Source organism: Aulonocara sp. 'chitande type north' Nkhata Bay, linkage group LG8 (genome assembly GCF_057382095.1).
Source record: "Aulonocara sp. 'chitande type north' Nkhata Bay isolate Kocher_YH1m ecotype deep benthic linkage group LG8, A_spYH_male_GT1.1, whole genome shotgun sequence".
Taxonomy (NCBI): domain Eukaryota; kingdom Metazoa; phylum Chordata; class Actinopteri; order Cichliformes; family Cichlidae; genus Aulonocara; species Aulonocara sp. 'chitande type north' Nkhata Bay.
The window spans coordinates 24,565,149-24,580,958 of NC_141351.1; the positions used below are offsets into that span (position 1 = coordinate 24,565,149).

At 42.5% G+C, this 15,810-nt stretch overlaps 1 protein-coding gene across 1 annotated transcript in view; it reads left to right on the forward strand.

Moving 5' to 3' along the window:
- The window catches only part of rnf213b (ring finger protein 213b), a 34,313-nt gene extending 18,715 nt beyond the window's left edge, over positions 1-15,598 (forward strand). Inside the window, exons 29-65 of the mRNA XM_086304545.1 lie at positions 12-124; positions 238-351; positions 920-978; positions 1,080-1,236; positions 1,408-1,543; positions 1,951-2,139; positions 2,509-2,642; positions 2,739-2,914; positions 3,250-3,453; positions 3,538-3,725; positions 3,814-3,934; positions 4,520-4,620; positions 4,748-4,924; positions 5,364-5,509; positions 5,601-5,700; positions 5,836-5,947; positions 6,174-6,378; positions 6,518-6,705; positions 6,831-6,953; positions 7,319-7,420; positions 7,522-7,767; positions 8,313-8,397; positions 8,482-8,516; positions 8,637-8,737; positions 8,838-8,982; positions 9,078-9,234; positions 9,325-9,419; positions 9,506-9,754; positions 11,075-11,207; positions 11,312-11,395; positions 12,341-12,524; positions 12,926-13,127; positions 13,207-13,284; positions 13,439-13,636; positions 13,827-13,916; positions 14,273-14,451; positions 14,929-15,598. Of these exons, the coding sequence (XP_086160671.1) occupies positions 12-124; positions 238-351; positions 920-978; positions 1,080-1,236; positions 1,408-1,543; positions 1,951-2,139; positions 2,509-2,642; positions 2,739-2,914; positions 3,250-3,453; positions 3,538-3,725; positions 3,814-3,934; positions 4,520-4,620; positions 4,748-4,924; positions 5,364-5,509; positions 5,601-5,700; positions 5,836-5,947; positions 6,174-6,378; positions 6,518-6,705; positions 6,831-6,953; positions 7,319-7,420; positions 7,522-7,767; positions 8,313-8,397; positions 8,482-8,516; positions 8,637-8,737; positions 8,838-8,982; positions 9,078-9,234; positions 9,325-9,419; positions 9,506-9,754; positions 11,075-11,207; positions 11,312-11,395; positions 12,341-12,524; positions 12,926-13,127; positions 13,207-13,284; positions 13,439-13,636; positions 13,827-13,916; positions 14,273-14,451; positions 14,929-15,067 (5,245 nt within the window). The 3' untranslated portion in view covers positions 15,068-15,598. The remainder of the gene's footprint in view (positions 1-11; positions 125-237; positions 352-919; positions 979-1,079; positions 1,237-1,407; positions 1,544-1,950; positions 2,140-2,508; positions 2,643-2,738; positions 2,915-3,249; positions 3,454-3,537; positions 3,726-3,813; positions 3,935-4,519; positions 4,621-4,747; positions 4,925-5,363; positions 5,510-5,600; positions 5,701-5,835; positions 5,948-6,173; positions 6,379-6,517; positions 6,706-6,830; positions 6,954-7,318; positions 7,421-7,521; positions 7,768-8,312; positions 8,398-8,481; positions 8,517-8,636; positions 8,738-8,837; positions 8,983-9,077; positions 9,235-9,324; positions 9,420-9,505; positions 9,755-11,074; positions 11,208-11,311; positions 11,396-12,340; positions 12,525-12,925; positions 13,128-13,206; positions 13,285-13,438; positions 13,637-13,826; positions 13,917-14,272; positions 14,452-14,928) is intronic.
- The last annotated feature ends 212 nt before the right edge of the window (positions 15,599-15,810 follow it).

The window sequence follows — 15,810 nt, forward strand, 5'->3', positions numbered from 1 at the left end:
TCTGCCAACAGATACTGCACCATGAATTATCTGATGTCACTGGAGGATCACACTTGTTGGGTGATTTTCATTGTGAAGGTTTCAAGGATCCCAAGTCATTCCCAGTACATTGGTTTCCAAGGAGGTGAGGACCAAGTGGGACAACAGTTATTGTTCCACCACAGTTATTTTCATGATTGCAGCATTATGCTTGATGTATTACAATAATAACATAATGTTTTATCTTTTCTATCAAAGGAGTTTGGCACTCGGTGCATATTGACGACCTGAGAGATTCGGAGGACATGAGCCTGAACCTGTCGGCTTTCTGTGGAACTCTGATTAGCAGCCTGCTCAAACCTGCCCTCACAGGTAAACACTGTGCAGGAAGTATTATACTACTCTGTAATGACAGAGAGTACGTCAAGGAAATAAAAACCTGTTTTCACACTACCTGGAGCTTATTAATCATCATTACATACAACACTGTTTTAACCCAAAGTACCCACAGAATAACAAAGGATGAAAGATGCTATTGTTTATATTTCTTGCTCATTTAACCTGATTAGCTAGCTAGGCTAGCTCTCTTAACAACAGAACCTTTTATTTTTTACAGTTTCATTCATTTAAGTTTCTGCAATTTTTCTGTGATTTATCAAACTGTTACTGAGACGTTTGATGTTTGATGTTAAATGCAACAGGAGAAAGTGGGTGAATTACTTATAGTTACTAACATCTCACCGGCCAGCTTTAATAAGCCCGAGTGCCGTCACAGGTGTTTGGTTTTAATATACGGTTATTTATTTATTTAATCTAAAAAGTAAAATTAAGCTCTTAACTAGATTTTTAATAAATATATAGTTTTGGTTAGTTTTGTCTTCAAAAGGCAATTTAAGCCTCATTTTCTTGTTACATAAACAGTATTTTTAATCTTCATCAGCAAACCACGATGATATAGAAACCTTGAGGGGAGGAGAGGCCTCTAAAGAAGACAGACATGTGAGTTAATGTGAAATGAGATGATAATGAAAGCATGTTTCATTATGTTTAAATGTTTATACTTGAAAAAATAAAAATAATATAATTCTCTTTGCTTACAGAGCGACAGAGCTCAGCTTGACAGATTGTCTTTAGTGAGGTCTTGCATCCAGAAAGCAGTGGGTTTGCTGAGGGACCCCGACAGCGTGGCTCCAAGAAGTATGGAGAGGATGCACGTCCTTCTGAACCTTCTAGGAACTGGTGAAAACCACACAGGAGGTAAATATCCAATGCTGATCTCTATTTATATATTGCTGAAGTACGCTTTCAATGCCTGACAACAAAAGATGCTCTAAATATGCAGAATTTTGAAATGGTTTGATGACTTGTATCACTCGACTAATCTTAGATTCTTCATTTCTTTCTAATCAAACTGCTCTCTGTTTAAAGCTCACTTTCAGAGATTGTTGTTGAGCAGACTGGTTGAGGCGTTGGCACAAAGAGAAGAAACGATGGGCGCTCCTAAAGAGTGGGTGTGCTCAGAGGCCAAGAAACGCCACGCTCTGCAAGAGGGAGGGACTCTCAGGTAAAAGTCTCCTGCATATGTGACAACAAACCTCACAAGATCCTGTGAGGCATCATTAACTCAGTCAAAGTATTTGACTTTATCCCTGTCTATGCAGTATGAATCCATAATTGCAGTAAATTGATCAGTTTTTGGAGGTGAGAGGTGCTCCAGATAGTATTGGACATTTTTATTACTTGTTCATGCACTTGTACAAATTAGGCTCTCATATGCTGTGATTTTCTGTTTTATGTATAAACAAAAAAAATACTTGTTTTGATAAATAACTGTTTCAGAAAATGTTCAAGTAAAAATGACAAAACAACACATTTTACGTTATTTTGTGCTCATTTCTATTGTCAGTGCAGTTCTCTGAGACATTTTCAGGAATACATATAAAATAAACTTGTCATATCTTTGGATTTAAGACACACCCTGTGGCGCTGTCTTCAGTCCACCGTGACACCGATCCTGGCCAGCATGTTGGAGGTTATGGACCGGTATGCGAATCTGGATCTGCTCTCTGATGACAGGACCGGTCCGGGCCTGATACAGCTGTGGTTGGACATCCTGGGAGACTCGCAGGTTTTGCAACTAACACCTCCCCAAAAACAAAGGTACTTTGCATTACCTCTTCTGTGTGTGAACATTATCACCACCTCTCTAACAGTTGCTGTTCGTCTTTTGTGTGATTCCAAAGCCAGCACGTAATGTAAGCTGTGTTTTGGAGTTACACCACATGCTCCGCTGTGAAAGCTTTGCACTTTCTGAGAAATCGGGAGCCGGTCTAACTTCCTCTTCCTCTTACATCTAACACATTCATTTTATTAAAACCAACTATTTTCTTATTGTCTAATATATCACAGAGATATTCACGTTTAATCATGTCACCTGAGAGTGGTTCATCTGTTTGGTTCATCTCTGTAATAAAAACTGCATTTTGTGAACATAAAGCAATTTTTGTCTCTAATTATAATATTTTCCAGTGAGTCAGATCAGGAGGTGCTTGTGCAGCACCACTTCATGCTGGATGGTGAAGAGCAGCCCTGCTCGGCCCCGTTCAGCTGGCTGGTCAGCATGCACCTCGAGACTCTGTGGGAAGAATCTGAATTTATGCCAGGTTAATGACAAACTCAAAAACAAATCAAACAAATGAGGTCGATGTAGAGCGCGTTGAAATGGACATCTGTCTGTCTGTCTGTCTGTCGCTCTTCAGTAACAAAAGAGGGTGGTGCAGAGAGGATTCTCCAGTTTGTGAGCACCTTCAACAACAGCAGGCTCGGCAGTCACCTCCAGAAACTCTCAGATGGGGACCGTTTGGATTACGCCCGCCGCTATCTGCATGACTTCCTGCTGCTTTCTTTGAAGATCAAGTCAAAGGAGGAGCTTAAGGTACAAATATTATCAGTCATATTTCAGTAAAACATGTTTTGGGTGAAATAGTCTTGGAGTTATTTAAGTTTTTGCAAAATCAAAACTCATTTTTGCCAATCATCTTTTTATCACAATAAGAGCTTCTTGCCATTAAACAAGCAATATACTGTATGTAAGGTGGTGAATGTGAAGATCCTAGTTTAAAAAAGTCATGAAAACAACCATGAACTTTAAATTAATTTTGAGGACGAGAAAGAGGGCCTGCAACAGCTTTTGTTTTGTTTCAGCAGCAATGAGAAATGAGCCTGCTCTGATGCTTTTACAGTGGCGCTAATTATACGTGTCACATGCAGGTGTTCACCAAGGCCATGCTGGGCTGCGTGTGTGAGCTTCAGACGTCCACAGGCACCAAAGCTGACGTCTCTCCTGCTTGGATAATGGCAGCTTCAAAGCATTTTGCACCCAGACTGGACACCCTCTGCCACATATTTCTGCTGCAGCCCCAGCTAGCCAATCATGTCGCTCAGCAGGGGCCAAACTGGGAGCCGGAGGAAATGGTGAGGATCATCTTTTTGGCTACATTTTAAACATTCTCGTCACACTTATCTGTTCTGTGTTCTTAAGTATTTTATTTCTGGCAGGTGGAGGACATTTTAGCTCTGGGTATCTGTGTCGAGGAGACCAAACTTCTGACCGTGACTTCCCTGGACGAGTGTGAGTCCTTTATGCGCAGGGTGGAGTTGCTGCAGCCGTGTTTGGATAGAGCATTCGGTCAGAAATACAGCGCCCTGTGTGGCCCTGCCAGTCTACAACACCTGGACTCTATCAGGTGAGTCAAGGTGACAAGATCTAGAGAAGGAAAAGAAAAACATTTCAGTGTTTCTTGGGTCCATTTTTATTCTCATCTCCCATTTCAGGTCACTGTGGCATGGCATGCTGGTCGTTGCATCTTTCATCCAGCATGTCACCTATAAAGTTAAACAGGACGACTCGAGATTGAAAGATCTGGCTCTCAAACACTGCAACCTTCACCTGAACGTATGTAAAAATGGTTTCTGCGTCTTCTGTGTGTCTCTGGATTTCACAGATTTATTGAGCAGATAACAGCATGAACACTTCTCTCGTTTTGACATTTGCTGTTAGAAGGAACAGATCATGAAACTTAATGGCTTTTTTGATTTAATAGTTTCTTTTAAACAGTTTAAAAGCTGTAACAGAAAGTAAAAGATCAGAGAAATGCAGAGGTTGAACGTAACCTGGAATTTAACACCTGATGCAGGAAAAATGTCTCGCTCTGACAAAACTGCAACTAATTATTTAATACATACATATGGCAGATGTTGCTGAGCTTAGACATGAGTACATCAGAGGGTCGACAAAGGTAGAGAGGCAAGGCTGAGGTGTTGTGGACATGTGCAGAGGAGGGATAGTGGATATATTTGACAAAGATTGTTGAAGATGGAGCTGCCAGCTGGGAAGCAAAGAAGACGAAGATGTATGTATGTGGTGAAGGAGGACATGCAGAGGGTTGATGTGAGAGAGGAGGGTGCTGGATAGGAAGAAACAAAGAAATAATTGTTGATGACTCAAAAAAACATGTTTCCACTTCTGATCCTCTAACAGCTGATGCAAGAGTCTCCTGATGTAAAAAGCGTGGACACGCTGCAGCAGCTGATCCGCATTCTCAATTCCTTCCACGAGGAGTGCATCAGCAGGGACCTGAGGTCAGGCTCCAGACTTCAGTTCAAGACTTGATTTTAGGCCTAATCTCACAGCAGTATTTCTGTTGCATTGATGGTGTGAATCTTAAATTAAATAATAAATATCTTACCTGATCATGTTTCTGTGCAGGTTTGGCATTTCTTGCCCGGTTTGCCTCTCTGAGTTCAAAGAGCCGTCCGTCCTGCCGTGTCAGCACGTTATCTGTCTGCCGTGTCTCCAGCGCTGCATTCAGGCCCACAGTCGGTGCCCTAAATGCAAGAAGGAACTGCCATCCAACTTCAACCCCACTGTTTCTCCCACCATCAAGTGAGTGGGGAAAAATAATGTAGAATCGACAGTGGGTCATGTACTGATCAGTCTGTGCAATAATAGTTTAATGGTCCACCTTAAAATACCACTGAGGGGTATTTTAAGGTGGTCATAGTGAGGTTTTACATTTATAACTCTCTAACTGGGAGCACCTGTCTCCGCTGTGCTTGCCCCACCTGGGCCACAGCCAATCAGAATCCAGCCACAAATGTCCGAAGATGAAAACTAAACAACAACCACATACTCCAGGTATACAAACAAATAATCCTTCGGTTAAACATCTGTTCTTTGAGCTATGTAGTTTGACCCTGGATGCCATAATTTCATGTTCACTCTCATAGTCAGTCTTAATTCAGTGATGCTGTCCTGCAGTGTTATTAAAGTCTGAAAGCTTTCTTCTGATTAATGGCTAACTGTATGAATTTGTGTGGCTCAGGAAATCACTAGAACAGCAGGCGGCCATCAGACGCTGCTGTAACGCCTTCTTCCTGGAGGTGGTGTCCAGGTTCTGCCTGTCGGAGGGTCAGAACCCAGAAGAAGGGGTTGTGGAGCTGCTCTTCTCTTTACTTGTGTTCGCTACCGGTCAGTGAGCAAATTACTCAGTGATATTAATCAGATAACCGATGATGCTGTGGCAGTGAGGCATTCTCTGTTGTGGCTCTGTGTGCTGCAGGAGACGTGTACAAGACCAGAGAGCTCACTCCCTTCCTGGAGTGTGTGGATAACAGTCCGGTGGTCCGATCTGTGCTGCTGAAGCTGCTGCTGCAGTACAGGTGAGGTCAGGGTAAATTAGAACTGACGCTGTAGAAACATGGCATGAAAACTAGAGTGTGAAAGAAAAACCAAGGCTCAAAGAAGGATTTCATTGAACATCCTGTATGTGGAGATCATTGGAGTATATGTGTTAGCTTTGCCCAGGTGAAGTCTCACATTCACACCTACCTGAAGAACCTGGAGGAAAATCTTCTAGATACAGAAGACCGCACTGAACTCTACCTGCTGTTCGTCAACTGCTTCCAGGTGAAAACAGACAGACTCTCCTTCCCCTTTAGTGCTCTTTGCATTACAATTTTCACCTGGGTTGTTTATATTTGTATATTAAGTTCATGTAATTTAACAGAAGTGAATTGTTTCACATGATGAGAGAATTCAACTTTGAGTTTTTGTACATAATCCTTCATTTCCCAGAAATCAAAATTCACATTTTGCACTAATTTTCAGCCTAAACTGTCTGTTTGCCACTCAGGATTCTCTGTTGTGCTTCAAAGCGAGAGACGTGGAGAAGAGCGTAGAACAGCAAACACAAAGCGATATCAGCTTCCTGAGCAGGATCGCCAGGAAACAGACTCCAGACAGACAGGAAGACCCGGCAGAGTTCCTGCTCAACACCGCCAGGCTCAGAATCTGTTTGAGCACCGCTGCAGAGCTGCTGGAGAGAGCCACAGCTCAAGGTGGGCTACACTTTGAGTCACATGTATGCATGCGTGCATGCCTGAAATCTTAAATCCAATACTGTGGTGCTGTGAGCTCAGATCAGCTGTAAGTCAGTTATCCCAAGCAGGCATTGAGTGTTTCGTCTTGCATTCAAAGGTGGAGAAATGGAGGCTAATCAGTACCTGCGACAGGTGAGGGGTGTGTGTGAGTACAGCGGTAATGATTGGCTCAAGGTTTACCTGCTGCGAGCCCTCCACAGACGCTCTGGCATCGAGCGCATCCTGTCCCTGATGAACAGTCCGGCCTCAAGGTGGATCTTCCCTGCAGAGGTGCTTCGACTTCAGGTAAGAAAATATCTAAAACGACAGAGCTCCATCCATCCATCCATCCATCCATCCATCCATCCATCCATCAGAGGCTAGGTTACAGTATTTCAAAATCAAACATTGAAATCTTTTTTTCCTTGCAGAGAATGATTCCGACTAGCGTGGACAGTTTCCTTTGCTGCGGGGCTTCTTATCGAGCCATGAGAGACGCTGTAGCTCGAGTTCTTCTGGAGAACACCTCTGACACCTTTGTGACAGAGCTAAAGGTGAGCAAGATGCCAGGAGGTGGATGAGGATCTTATGTTGACTTCTTTTTTGGGGCAGTGTGCACAGTTCAGAAGAGGAAAGAGCTTTAATGCTGTCTGTAGATGTGTCATGTCTCCCTATGACCACCAGGGGTCAGCGAGGTCATTTAAAAGAGTGTCTGAAACGAAATAATCAGTTAATCATTGAAGGAACATAAACATTTCATATTAACTCAAATTTTTAGCACTTAACATTTAACAAAAGAGATTTAGGATGATTTATTGACTGTTTTTTCGTGTGTTTTTAAATTCTACATTTAAAACAAGCTCCTACCTTCAGCTTGTTCACTTGTTTAACGTAATATTTGTTTTGTCTTTCTCTACAGAAACTTGAAGGTTCTCAGATCAGCCTCCTGGCCCTGGCCTTGTTCAGACAGGTCACCTGTCGCTACAAGTCACCTGATGTCAAAATACATCCCTCCAAACAGGTAAATGTCTGACTTAATCATTTATGTGTCTGACTAAAAAAAACGTTGTATATTTAATGTCCATCTACAGTTTTCTGACGTGTTGCACTCTGAATATACAGGACACAGCAAGGCTGGAAGAGCTCCTTGGAAAAAACATCAAATCAGGGGAATTCAGGAATTTCTGCACTTCACTTCTTTCCAGTCACATTGGCGGACCACATTCACGTCTCCATATAAGCCAGAACCTGCCAGCTCAGAGGCAAACCCTCCTGGAGCTGCTGGTCCATCTGGTCTCTGTGCTCCTCAGTGAAAGTCCTCTGCTCGTTCCTCTTCGTCAGATAGCCTTCCAGCCTGAGAACGTCACAGTAAGACACTTCTTACAGTCACTTACACTATTTTTTGTCCCACCCTGCTAGAGTAGCTTTGCATGACTCGAGGCTCAAAATAATCATTGTTTATTTGATGCTAAGCCTTGACTCTATCTAGAATATTCACTCTGCCTTCCTCTAGAGGCAGGAAAAACAGAGCAGCATGAATCCTGAGCCTTTAGCTCTCAGGGATTATCTGCACTTACAGTGACCTTATTGTGGAAACTTGAACCATGTTTAATGTGAGCGTCCACCATTGGAATAGTGTATACAAAGGAAAATCAGAATAAATGTCAGTTTACATGGTTGTTTCATGTCTTCTGGATAACCTGAGAATGATATTTGAATTTTATAAAACCAGGAAATAAAAGATTCAGTTAAGTTTCATTATGTTGAATGTAGAATTTTGTTTTTTAAGGGAAAAGTAACTGCAGATTTTTAAATTGTCCCGTGAGGTCATACATTTGTGTTCATAAATTTAGCTAAATGATAAAATCCTGAGGAAGGGGATAAAATTAACTCAGTTTCCTTCTTCCCGGCAGGACGCCTTCCTGCCGACCATGCCAGATGATCACACAAATGAAGCCAGACAGTGGTTGAGAAAGGAGACAAAACTACAGAGCTACAGTGAGTGATTCACATTCTGAAGTTTGTTACTTTTGTTACTGACTCTTTCAAATCTGTCTTTTTTTCTCTTTTTTCTCATTTTAGCGTGTGCCAACGGGCATGTGTGTTTTGTGGGAGAGGTATGAACTATTACTCTTTCCTTAATGCTTGAATTAAAAGTAAATTATTTAACAAGTAAAATATTTCAGATTCAACAAAGCAAAAACAAAATTAACCAAAATTCATGTGCTGTCCCATAGTGTGGAAGACCAATGGTTACATCGAGATGTCACTGTGGGATGCCAATCGGTGGAGAACGACATGTCCCAGTGTCTGGATTTACACAGCACACAGTGCAGGGGTATTTCTTTCTTCAGTTTAGCAAACTTATTACAGTATTTGTCAAATATCTCTCTATATATCTAATATCTGCTTTCCTCCATGTTTGTGTGACATGTCAGAGATCAGACGCGAACAGGACACATTTTAGGAGAAGCTCATCAGCGCTCTGAAGCCCCAGAAAGGCAGATGACGTACGCTCAGTCCTGCATCCTGCGGCTGCTCACGCACCTCTCCATGCTCCAGGGTGCCATAAAAAATCAGAGAGTGAGAATTTACCTGAGTGTGGCTTTGCATATCTGTGGTTTTAAAGGCTTGCATCATGTGTTAATACTCCTGTTTTTTGGCGGGGGTGTTTGTAGGAAGTCGGTACATTGATCCACCCCACACCGAATGATGTCTTTAAATTCCTGTGGCAACATCTTGAAAAGGACATGAAGGTTTTGGGGCAGACTCTGGATCAGAACATGGACAACACAGCGATTACAGTTCACCTGATCCTGGCACGATTCCCTGCAGGTGATACTGACTCAACCATGATTGTTAACATGCTGCTTGTAATGTCGCTGTAGAATAAACGTGTTTTAACTGTGCTGAACGTTAACAAAGGTTCCCGCAATGCAAGACCCGATCTGTCCTCCAGACAGAGCCGGCAGCAGTGGGAGAAGCTTATATGTGATTCTGCCATCAGCCCAGTGCTTCAGGTAAGGAATACAATGTTTTTCAAAGACATGAAAAGACCTTTTGTGCTTCAGATTGATAAAGTTTTGTTTCTTCTGCCTGTTTTCAGGATTTGCAGAAAAATCTGACTGAAGCTCAGAACAGAATTGGAGCTGATGATGGACTTGCTGGAAACCCTTTGCTGAATCTCCTCTTTGGGGATCCTGGGAAAATGCTGTCCTCCCCCTCTAACTGCCCAACACACCGCTCGTCCTTCTGGACTCTACCCGAGATCATCACAGTGGAGCGTTTTTCTCAGTTGGTGGAAGAAAAACAGGGACAGAGTGCTTTACCTCTCCTCAGCTTGTTTCTTAAGAAGGTATCAGCCATCATCAAGCCGATGTGCACCATATTTCACAGATTTTACCTTAAGAGATTAGGTACAGTGAGGATGGCACAACTCTCCCTTAAATTTCACTGAAATCTGCTGAGGAGTGTCAGAGAAATTGTGCTCAATATCAGAAAAATTCAACTAAGAAGAAAATATCAGAAGTGATCCTGAACGCTTGTCTGTCACAGTAGTTTAGCTGATGATCTGGCGAGAAGTGAATGTCAAGGCAGGTTGAACCAGAGAGGGTGATGCCTGCAGGGATCTACACACAAACAGAGACAAGATGTGCACAAACACAGAGGGAGAGGGCACAAGACCACAGCAAACAGCACCGGAGGAACAAGACCGCTTTTAATAAGATAGCAAAACAGTAGTTTGCTATATTATTGAGTCAGCATGTCAGCATCAAGCTAAGAGTCAAAACAATGTGACTACGCTTTGAGGGCGTTGCATATTCAGTGGTTAGTTCTACACTGAATAAACAATGTCAGGCCTCCTCTTCCTCCTGTTACTCTAAACTGTAAAGCCCTTGTACTCTTTCAGTCTCTTCGATTTATGGCTTTCCTCAGACTCAGGCTTACACTATGCAAACAGTGGAGAGGACTTTCAGATGAGAGCTGAAACCTGAAAAAAGTCCAATTATCTTCAGATCAAATGTTTAACACAATGGCCTGGATGACTGAGAACATACACAGGAAAGCAAGCAGTGAATATTAATGCCCATTGCATTAACAGGCTTTACACAGTATTTCCCATGTTTGCTGTTAGGGTGTTGAATCATAGCACTGATCTCTGTGCAAAGATCTGAGGTAAAGACCTGACAACATTACAGAGAGAAACCCAACAGTTGTCTTTGAGCAGCAGTTAGCAACAATGGGGAGTAAAAAAAAAACAACCCCAAAACTCTTTTTTTAATTGGAAGAACTGTATGAAGCAGCTTAAGCGGGACAAAAGGGGAAAAGAAAGCATGTGCCAAAACGTAAGGACAGCAACAGCATACTTCTGCAAAGGCTGAAAATCCCCCCACACCATTAAGTCTCTGAATCCAAAAGCATATCTGGATACGGATGATTTTGTAATGTTTTTTGGGAACATCAGGAGGATGTCTCTAAATGTGTCCTATTGGGTCAAGCCCCATATCCAGAGAAGCTTCGTGCATATCCATTTATTTATTATTTATCACCTGGCTAACAAACAGAATCGACTGTATAACCTCCTTGTCTCGGGGGATAATAAAATTCTGTGAGGTTGGTGGAGCCATTAACTTGCAGAAGAAAAGCTGACGCTGGCTTTGTGTGTTTTTCCCAGATTCACTGTGTGCGGCAGTTACATCACCTTCCTGAGCTAGCTGCTTTACAGTCTGACCTGCTGAGGGTGTTTCCTCTGGCGTCACACTCCACACCGCAGACTATTGCGCAGAGGTTACAGCAGATACCAGCAGGTACATCGGCCTTGCATCTGTGACTGATCAACACCAGCAGCAACATAACACAGACACAAACACACTCACAGACACAAACTGAATTCTTGTGTCATCCTCACTAGGGTACCAGAAGAAGATGCTGAGTGAGAGAGTGGGCAGATTCATCAGAGTGTGGAACTCCCTCAGAGCAGAGGTGGCAAACAACTGTAAGCATCTGCATGTCTGCTTTAAACCCAAGCAACAAATCTCCATCTGATGATTATCAGTGTCGTTTATTTTATTTTATATTATAAACTGAATGCATATCCACCAATTTTATATGTAAAAAATAACACTTTATCAAGCAAAGTCTCATTTAGAGTAAACATAAAGATGTAACTAGGTCCAGATGTGCTTCATAATAGAAAAATAATCACACACTGGCACATATTTAAACATATTTAAAGCTCAGTCACATGATTACTAAAAAGAAGTGAAGTGATTGTTGGGGTGTTTATTGAGTGTCAGAGCAGTTTTCAGTTCCAGCACAGTGTTTAATATAAACAGTGGGAAGTCTTCAGTGTTTGGTTTCATAATATTTAGTTAAACGGTGGAAACATTACATTTTGACTTTTATTTTGGAAAATGAAAACCTCGGGTACAGTTGTGTTATTTGATGTCAACATGGTTTGAGTTCGTATTGCAAGAGTTACTTAATATTTTCGGGGCATCAGTTACTAAAGTGACTCATGAACGAGAAGGAGATTTCTGTCTGGGTGATCGATTTTCCAAAATCATCACCTGGGCTCATTCTGACAGCTGTGAAGGACAAACAGTCCAGTATTAGGAGACTTACAGTTTACGCAGGCTGGTGGGGCCAAAGAACATCCAGCTCCAGGGAGTACTGGTGGCACTGCTTATTGGGAAGAATGTGAAGTCTTCAGTCTTCATATGATTCTGGTTAATGTGCACATGTGTGACTCCTTTCAAATGAAACAACAAAATGCACAGATGATGAGGGAACACTGTGTTTCTTGGCAGAAAGATTCAGTTGTTTTGGGAAGATGTCAGAGCTACGTGTCAAAAATAAATTCGACTTAAAGAAAGAAAGATGTTTTTATTCAGCTGAGCCGCTGTGTTGTTTCATTCTTCTGACTTCTGTGTGTATACAGCAGCAGGCTTGGGTGTGGATGTGAACTTGTGTGAGAGGGAGGTGACAGCCGAGAGCTCTGGGGAGTTTCTGACTCCGAGCCGACACGGCCCGGGGTCCGTTCTCCAAACTCTGGTCGACTTCCTGTCGGAGACTCACAACAGCCTGGTGAGAAAGGCCAGGCGAATGAGCGGCACCGAGGACAGGTCAGTCCAACATCAGCTGCAGAGGCTCGTGGGCCACAAGACTAAATCAAAGTGCCGTTTTCTTCTCAGCTTCCTTAATTAAATAACTGTTAAATTACAGGTGAAGCATAATTGGCAAATAGTCTTTTGTAGGGATCGCACTGAGATGAATTAGAAATCTAATAAGATTCCAGACAACTATATACAATCAATAAAAATAAATGAACAAAATTCTTGTGAATTGCTGCTAGATTTTGGACATTAGCAGGAAAATAACTTGCAAAGTGATGCATGTGTTGCTGTGTACTTCATGCTTCAGAATGATAAAAAACTACATTTTGTCACCAGTAACTGATGTAACATCCTGTTAGACCCCCTCTGGCCTCTTTAACTGTTAAAATCTTCTCCTGTTTTTTCCTCAGTGAGTACAGCGTTCCTTTGGAGAGGATATCAGAAACCCAGCTGACACTGTGCCACCCAGAGAGAGAGCTGCTGCCCCTGGTTTTAGCCCATTGCCAGTACACCTTGAAGAAAGGGGGCGAGACTGACAGCAGCTATGACCTGCCAATCATCCAGACCCAACTGGCACGCCGCTTCCTGGCTGGAAAACCACTTATCAAAGCGGTAATAATCTAAAATGCACGTGGATGTCAGGTAAAGCCAAACTCTCTACTGACCTTTTGTCCTCTTTGGTCTAAATCAGGACACCTCGAGGTACCTGAACCGACACCTGCAGGATTTCTCCATGGTTCTAACTGAAGTCAAAAAAAAGATTCCTCAGGTAAAACCATTTTACACACTGCTGTTGTTATCTGGAACTGACAAATGCCAGCTGAGGAATGTTCTCACTAGTTCCTGTGAGGCCACTTTGTTCAAGTTAAATTCCTCCCCTGACGTTCTGCTCCTCGGGCCCACTGACAGCGTCTGTCTTGCAGGAACCGCTGAAGGGTTCGGTGAGCAGTGCCCTGAAAACGGTGCTGCGCTCTTACACGGATGTTTGCGATGCTGTGTTTGTGATGGAGATCGGCCTCCGATTCCTCGGGAAAACAGGCGGAGAGCCCCAGGGTCAGCTTTTGTCCTACCTCACTGATTCACTGCAGATGGGCCCGCAGATTTCAAGCACCGTAGCCAAGGTATAATGTTGCAGATCTGCAGCTTTGTCCACTATGCAAAGAATGTTTTTATGTTTCTGTCTTTGAAAACTTCAATTATTGTTTGAATTTTGACATAAATCTGTTCTGTAAATCTGAAGTATACTTGAGCTGTGACTGAGAGGTGAAAACAACATTTCAAAGGTCTTTTAAAACTTCTGTTTCTATTCAGGGTCTTGGCCAAAGCAAACTGGAGCACAGCATATTCACCTGGCAGCTTCTGACTTGCTGGAAATCAGAGCTGATGCTCAACAGGAAGCAAGTAAGTGTGAAGAAAATCTTAAAATTCAAGGAATGTTCTCGGTGTGCTCGTTATGCAGTGTGCGGCTTCACCACCGCTCATTAAAGAGCCACAAAACTCCACCCATGGTGACCACACAATTTGTTTTCGAGTCAGTACTGTTACTCGTGACCCCTGCTGGCTGCCAGGGACTGACCCAAACCACACCATGGAGAGTGAATTTTTCGTGGCTGTAATCTGTGGAAGGTGTGCCGTCTGACACGGCAGGCGCCCAGAATCTCACCTCAATAAAAACAGAGAATTATTTTCTCTTTAAAAACTCTCTTGATACCTGAAATCAAGCAGACGGCTACATCTAATTCATGATCGTGTTGCAGGATCCGTTTCAGAAACTGCCGTCTGAGTTCCAGGAGAAGCTTTCGGAAGAGCAGAAGAAAGACCTGAAGGCCTTCCTCGCTGTCACAGACGTCGACACCTTCTCTTTGGAGCTGCATGAAATTCTTCTGCTGAAGACGAGCAGCGCTGTGCCTGACCAGGCTTACCAGCCACACTGGGAGTAAGAGCGTACACATCACAAATGCACCATTTGTGAGATTAGTTGTTGTATGAGGTAACACACCAAATGGTAAAACAACACAAAAACAACAGCATTATTGATGTTTTTACAGCTGAGATTACCCAACAGCTATTTTTGGACTTTCTTTTTTTCAAAAGTGTGCCTTTTGTTAGCGTAAGATTACCACCCCAGTCTAAAGGAATCCATTGATTGTAGACAGCTTTAATGAGAGTAAAGTGTGGCGGTCTCCCCCCCTGGGATTTGGAGCCTTTTGACTTCCAGGGACAACAGCGTGACCCCTCCAGGCAGCCATCTGTCAGAGGAAAGCAGCTTAAGTTGTGTCCCCTCAGCCACAGGTCATTTCTATTGCAGCAGCAGCAGCTGGGTGGGAAGTGAATGGGAATGCTTAAGGATGACAACAATGGATGCAGTGCTAACAGTTGTTTTCTTCATGTCCTCCCTCCCTGCTGTGTGCAGCATCAGGTCCACCTTAGAGATCCATCTGGAGGTGAAAGACCTTCCACCCCTGCCGGAGCTCGAGTCTTTACCAGAGGAGATCAGGCTGGGACAGAGCGCTGATGTGTGGAGGGCAGCTGTGGAGTTTAAAAGGAGATAGAGAGCAGAAATGTTTCTAGAGTTGGCTGCCACAGTATTGGATACGTTGTTATTAAATGTACGATGTAAATATTGTAAATAATTACAGTTGTTAAATTTCTATTACTTAATTGTGCCACGTGCAATTAGGGAACAAGTTAATGAATAAATGAAGGACCTAATACAGATGAGGTATTTCCCAGCATTTTCACAATCTTTATTTTAAACTTTCATCACATGCAGAGTGATTGGAAGCCATGACAATCCCTCACACACACAGTATGAAGCATCAGGCGGAAAGCCAGTAAATCAAAGATAATAAAGAAATGTTAGCATGGGAACATGCTCACTTAATTTTAAAGATATTGCACACTTTTATTTCTTCTGTTTTCCTTGAATGCAAAGAATGATAGATTTGGAGATTTAGTGCCAAATAAAATAGATTGGGGGAAAAAATGGTCTGAGTCTGTTAGTATGAAGTGATAAATTCTCTTGGTGTGAACACTGCACATTCTTGCTCTAATTGTACAGCTATTGAATTTTATATACAAATTATAGACACATTTTAGCTCAACTTGAATGTCTGGCTTCTTTCTCACGCTCTTATTATGTAAACCAGACTGCTGAGGGTAACCTGTTATATTAGCCATCACAACCACAAGTACCTGAAAGGTAAATTTATAGTTAATATTTAATAATTGCTTATTAGTTGTTGAAGACTTTGTGCCAGGTCTCTTGCCTTTCCGGTCAGCAATACAAACAAAG